The 6083-nt window shown below is 60.3% G+C and overlaps 1 protein-coding gene across 1 annotated transcript in view; it reads right to left on the bottom strand.

The window, feature by feature from the left end:
* Positions 1 to 1172: 1172 nt before the first annotated feature.
* The window catches only part of Siva1 (SIVA1, apoptosis-inducing factor), a 6438-nt gene continuing 1527 nt past the window's right edge, over positions 1173 to 6083 (bottom strand). The window contains exons 4-7 of the mRNA XM_013012804.1: positions 5191 to 5215; positions 4720 to 4914; positions 2757 to 2913; positions 1173 to 1353 (exon numbers count right to left, since the gene is read on the bottom strand). Coding sequence (XP_012868258.1) covers positions 1296 to 1353; positions 2757 to 2913; positions 4720 to 4914; positions 5191 to 5215 — 435 coding nt within the window. The 3' untranslated portion in view covers positions 1173 to 1295. The remainder of the gene's footprint in view (positions 1354 to 2756; positions 2914 to 4719; positions 4915 to 5190; positions 5216 to 6083) is intronic.

Here is a 6083-nt window from a genome sequence, read left to right on the forward strand (position 1 = left end):
CACGCTGCAGCTTCGCGCCCTCGTCCCTCTCCGGCAGCATTTGAGGAACCTGACTGAAGCTCCCGTCTCCTTCCTGTTTCTGCCCAGGCTTGCTAAGCATTTCTAGCTGTGCTTTCTCCCTCTGCTTTAATCCCACCTGGTGCACTTCCCACCTGAGACTCTGTATGAGCTCCCCAAGAATCCAGCACTTGTCTGTGTGGGTGTGTTGGCACCAGGGCTTGAACTCTAGGCTGTCCCTTGGCTTTTCTCATGGGTGGTGTATTACCACTTAAGCCATGCAGTGTTTTGCTGGTTAGCTGGGAGTCTTAAGGATTTGTCTGGGCTGGATTCTCAGCTTCCTGTGTTGCTAGGATCGCAGGTGTGAGCTACGGGCACTGGTGGCTGTCTGGTAGTTCCTGTCTTTTTCTGAGCATAACAAATGAACTTAACTTGTGGGAAGGGATGAGAGGGTAACTGGGGGAAAGTGAAGAAAGGGGTGACACTGTCCAAGGCCTGCACTCATCACGTGGCTTAAGGAATGGTAACCCTCTGTACAACCTTAGTATCAAAACTGTATTTTAAAAAAAAGAACAGCAGCCATTTTGCTGCCCTTGTCTGCTTGGAATATTCAGCCACCTGCCACTTCTGGAGCTGTTTCTGCTGCTTCCCATGGTAGGGTATACTTCCCCGTTTCTTCGTTTGTTTTTGGCAGAACTGGGGCTTGAACCTGGGGGCCTTGGTTTGCCGGGCAGGCTCTCTACCGTGAGGATGCACCTCCAGTCCTTCCTTTATTTTTTGTATCTATGTCTGGGACGGCCCAGGCTGCAGCCCTTCCATTTCTGCTTCCCACCAGGTCTGAGCTGCAGGCCTGTGCCACTATCCTGGCTTTTCATTGGTTGGCAAGGGGTTTCACACCAGGTCCTGTGGAGGGCTACCTCCCCGTAGCCAGGATGACAGACGTGCATCACTGTGCCCGGCTGCAGTTTGTTTTTACTGGACATGAGACATTTTCGCTCTTATCTTACCGGGGTTTTCTGGGGCTGGTCGGGAAGGAGCGGCGCCCTGCTCTGCCTGCAGCCCTGCTTCTCCTCGTGCACAGAGCAGAGGACGGGGAAAGCTCTGAAAGCCTTCCCGCGCCAGCCCTCGCCCTGACTCTTGGGCTGACTGCGTGCGTCAGTCAACAGACGGGGCTCGACCGTGCAAATAGGAAGGTTTACTCCCTTCTGTCATCAGAGCTACAAAACACATGGAAAAGCCGCGCCGGCCTCTTCTGCAGGCGCTGGGGCGCCCTCTGGTGGAGCTGCCTTCCCAGCCGCTCACACATCAAACATGGCACAGCTGGTGCACAGCGCTTCCTCGCAGACGTCGCTGGAGCTGCACCCAGGGAAGAGACGAAAACTACGTTAGGGTCCGCCAGTGCCCCCCCAGGTCTGCTGGAGTCCTCACCCCAGGGCGCGGGCTCCTGCTAGGGGCATCTCAGGAGGTAGACCTGGGCTGGGCCGTGCCCGGCCCTCAGCCCGCCTCACTGCCCTGCTGGGCAAGCCGACGCCCAGGGAGGATGAGGTTGCTCTGGAGAAGAGCCTGGGCTGCCCGCATGCCTGCCGCGGGGGGGGGGGGGGGGGGGGGGGGGGAGGGACGCCCCAGAGGCCTGAGAAGGCTTTTGTGGCTGACAGCCGCTTGGACCTCACCCCCCCAGCCCCAGCCTGCAAGCCAGTCCCGCTGCTGAAGCCATCTTTGGCTCCTGCCTAGCCACAGCCCAGCTCATCCACAGAGAATTCTTCCCAGACGCTGCCCAGGCGAAGCCGCTGGGACACCAGACACAGCTGGAAATGGAGGCCAGGCATCTCACGTGACCTCCGACAGAGCGGCTGCCGGGGGGGGGGGGCGGCATGGGGCCACTTGCGCAGGGGGCCCTCAGTTTCACTTCAGTAGAACCTGAGCCAGATTTTCCGCAGCTGTCCTGGTTCCTGGCACCAGGCTGGTGTAAGCAGCGGAGGGCCGCCTCATTCCTGGCTCGTGCTACCTGCTGGGCTGGGCCCGAGCGGCCAAGCACGCCCACCGCGGGGCTGGCGGCCCAGGTGGTGTCTTGGTGTGGTCTGTGGTGTCAGGCAGAAGGCTTTGGAGGGTGAGGCCGGGCGTGGGGGAGCGAGGTCCTGCCCCCCCCCCCCCGCCGCCTCGAGAAGGTACAGGACCGTGGAAATGGTGCCACACTGGGTGCCTGATCCAGCACTCAAGCCTAAACCCGGCAGTGGTGTCACATGCCCGCCACGGGGACGGAGACCATTCCAGGGCATTCCTGGCCTCCCCAGGGAAAGGCCGTGTCAAATGATCTGTGTCCTCAGTGTCACAGGGTTCTAGAAACCACTGGGCCTGAGCTTGTTTGGGGTGACAGTGCTGGCTCCGCATGGGACTCCGGGTCTTCCTTACGGGGGTGGGGGGGAGGGGCCGCGGCTCTGCACGCACAGGGGGTGGGGACTGCCCCGCCCGCTGGCGCCCAGGCTCTCCGCACTCCGGGCCCACGCAGGTCCCGCAGTGGGCACCACGCAGAGGCGCGGCAGCTTTCCTAGGAGGGGGCCAGGGGCCGGCCCGGCGGAAGAGGACCGAGACACAGAGTGCTTGCGGCAAGAGCCGTCCTTCGTGGCAGTGGGATCTGTAGCGTGTGTGCGTGTGCGCCTGCGCGTGCGGGATCCTTAGGGAGCAAAGGAGCGCGCTGGCCACCATCAGGCGCGTCTGTCAGCGCGTCCGCCCCAGCGGGGCAGGGTGTGGGATCCACTCACTCTGTGAGGCCGCACAGGGCGCAGGCCACGGCGCCGCACCCCCAGCAGGCGCGTGCGCACTGGCTGCACACGGCCCGCGCGCACTGGCTGCACACGGCCTTCCCGTCCACGGCTCTCACACACGAGGCACAGGCGGTGGGTGCTGTTCCGGACAAGTCTGTAAGGAGACACAGGCCATCAGCCCGGAAAAGGTGACAAGAGCCCAGGGGCTGGGAGACCACCCCTCCCCCCCCGCCCCGTGTACCCCGGAATCCTTTTAACTACCAGCCAAGCTCAGCCCTAGAGACCCGGCAACATGGGCCCTGGTGGCACCAGACTGGACTCCAGGTCAGCGCTGCTGCTGGTGTCCAGAGCCACCAGCTCTCCTGACCACACAGCACTCAAACCGTGTGTCCTCGTCACACGCCGTGTTCAAGCCGCGTGTCCTCATCAGTGTTCAAACTGTGTGTCCTCGTCACACGCCGTTTTCAAACTGCGTGTCGTCACATGCTGTGCTCAAACTGCGTGTCCTCGTCACACGCCGTGTTCAAACCGTGTGTCCTCATCAGTGTTCAAACTGTGTGTCCTCGTCACACGCTGTGTTCAAGCCGCGTGTCCTTATCACACGCCATGTTCAAACCGTGTGTCCTCATCAGTGTTCAAACCGTATGTCCTCATCACACGCCGTGTTCAAACCATGTGTCCTCATCACGCGCCGTGTTCAAACTGTTGTGTCCTCGTCACAGGCCTTGTTCAAACCCCGTGTCCTCGTCACGCAGTGTTCAAACCCCGTGTCCTCGTCACGCAGTGTTCAAACCCCGTGTCCTCGTCACACTGTGTTCACACTGCGTGTCCTCATCACGCAGTGTTCAAACTGAGTGTCCCTGTCATGCAGTGTTCAAACTGAGTGTCCCTGTCATGCACAGTGTTCACACTGTGTCCCTGTCACACGCAGTGTTCACACTGTGTCCCTGTTACACACAGTGTTCACACTGCGTATCCCTGTTACACAGCATTCAAACCATGTCCCTGTCACACAAAACTGCAGGACCTTTTCACATACAACGTTCAAACTGCGTCCCTGTCACATACAACGTTCAAACCGCGTCCCTGTCACATACAACATTCAAACCGCGTCCCTGTCACATACAACGTTCAAACCGCGTCCCTGTCACATACAACGTTCAAACTGCGTCCCTGCCAGTGTTCAGCATGCGCGCCCCTGTCATGCAGTATTCAAACTGTGTCTGTCACACGGTGTTCAAACCGTGTCCGTCACATACAATGTTCACACTGCGCGTCCCTGTCACGGTGTTCACACTGCGCGTCCCTGTCACAGTGTTCACACTGCGCGTCCGTCACGTGCAGTGTTCACACTGCGTGTCCCTGTCACGTGCACTGTTCACACTGCGCGTCCCTGTCACGTGCAGTGTTCACACTGCGCGTCCCTGTCACGTGCAGTGTTCACACTGCGCGTCCCTGTCACGTGCAGTGTTCACACTGCGCATCCCTGTCACGTGCAGTGTTCACACTGCGCATCCCTGTCACGGTGTTCACACTGCGCATCCCTGTCACGTGCAGTGTTCACACTGTGCATCCCTCTCAGTGTTCACACTGTGCACCCCTGTCATGGTGTTCACACTGTGCATCCCTCTCACAGTGTTCACACTGTGCATCCCTGTCACGTGCAGTGTTCACATTGCGCATCTCTGTTGTGCAGGGTTGTGCTGCACAGCAGCATGGCACTGCCTCACTGACTAACCAGGAGGTTCCTAGGCTCCTTCAGGGCCAGACGCAGGGGTGCGGCAGGGGGCTACTTTTGATCAGCCAACAGGCAACAGACTTTGAACCTCTCCACACTGGTAACAGCATGAGAGCTGGCGGGCCTCCAGCAGAGCCTCTGCTCCCTCAGGCAGAAGCCTGCCTTGCTCCCTACCACCCACCCTCAGCCCCACAGCCAGGCAGGGCTACGGCTGCCACTCACCGGCGTCGGAGGCCTGGGCACAGCACCTCATCAGCCTGCCGTCAGGTCCAATCAGCATCTGTCCTCTTGTAGGCCGAGGGGGCCCCGTGGGGCCGGGCTGGGGCGACTCTGGCAGGTGGACGATGGCACAGCCCTCACCCCATGTCTGGCCCCTGCAGGCCTGCGCCCCGCGGAAAAGAAGCTGCTTGGTCTTCTCTGGGGAGAGAGGCCGCTGGTGAGTTTATGCTGCAGCCATCACAGGCACAGTGCTGCTCCTGCCACACGGAGCCTCCTCTGCCTCCATCCTGTGTGCTCTTGGGGACCCTTCTCCCCCAGCTCGGTGGCCGCCTCCGTGTGGGGCACGGGCCCCTTCCATCAGCCTTCCTTTTCAGCACCACAGCTGGTCTCATCTCACGGATCCCTTCCCCTCCTGCCCAGCTCATCCCTCCTGCAAGCTGGCAGAGGAAGCCCCCCCCCCCACGACGGCATTACCTCTCAAGTGTGGGGTGCCAAGGACCTAGAAGCAGCCAGAGGCTCAGGGCTACACCTTTGGCCTCAGACCAGTGGATGTGCACTCGGCTCACCCAAGAGGCCAGAGCAGGCTCATGGAAGAAGCCTGTGACCCTCAGACACACAGAGCCTCAGAAAACCTGAGGAGGGAGCCTGTGACCTCAGACACGATCCACCCAAGAGAGCCTGAGGAGGGAGGCCCCATGATTTCATACACGATTATTCAAGAGCACGCACGCGCGCGCGTGTGCGCACGAACACACACACACACACACACACACGTCTGCGGCTGGGGCATCAAGGGCAGTAGCTTCCAGTCAGCCTACAAGGAGAGGCTTAGGGACCTGCTCAGATGCTGGGGTGCTCTGACATTGGTGGGAGCAGCAGCTGTGTAAAATTCCACATTAGTGGCTTTCCCCAGGGGGAGCCACAGGGAGAATGGCATGTTGAGGCTGGTCTCGTCCTGGAGGACACCTGGCTGGCTCAGGGTGTGGGTGTGTACTAACCAGGGAATCTCCGAGCCCTGCACCCCTTTCCTGCAAGTGCTCTAGGACAAGGATGCTCAAGAGAGAGGATAGAGCTGGACGAATTCTTTCTTCTTCTCCTTCCTCCTAACTTCCATCTTGGTGGCACTGGGGTTTGAACCCAGGCCCTGGGCTTCCTGGGCCCTTTACTGCTTGAGCCATACTCCCATCCTTTTCATTTTCAAACAGGGTCTTGATTTTTGCCCAGGCCAACCAGCACCTCAATTCTTCTGTTGGCGGTTTTCCGGGAGCTGGGAAGGCAGGCCTGGGCCAGCACACTGTCGGGAGGGGGGCTCGCTCCGCGGGGTGGCGGTGCCCCTCCCGCGGCGGCCGTCCCGAGGGAGGCTGGAC

Source organism: Dipodomys ordii, unplaced genomic scaffold (genome assembly GCF_000151885.1).
Source record: "Dipodomys ordii isolate 6190 unplaced genomic scaffold, Dord_2.0 Scaffold2, whole genome shotgun sequence".
Classification (NCBI taxonomy): Eukaryota; Metazoa; Chordata; class Mammalia; order Rodentia; family Heteromyidae; genus Dipodomys; species Dipodomys ordii.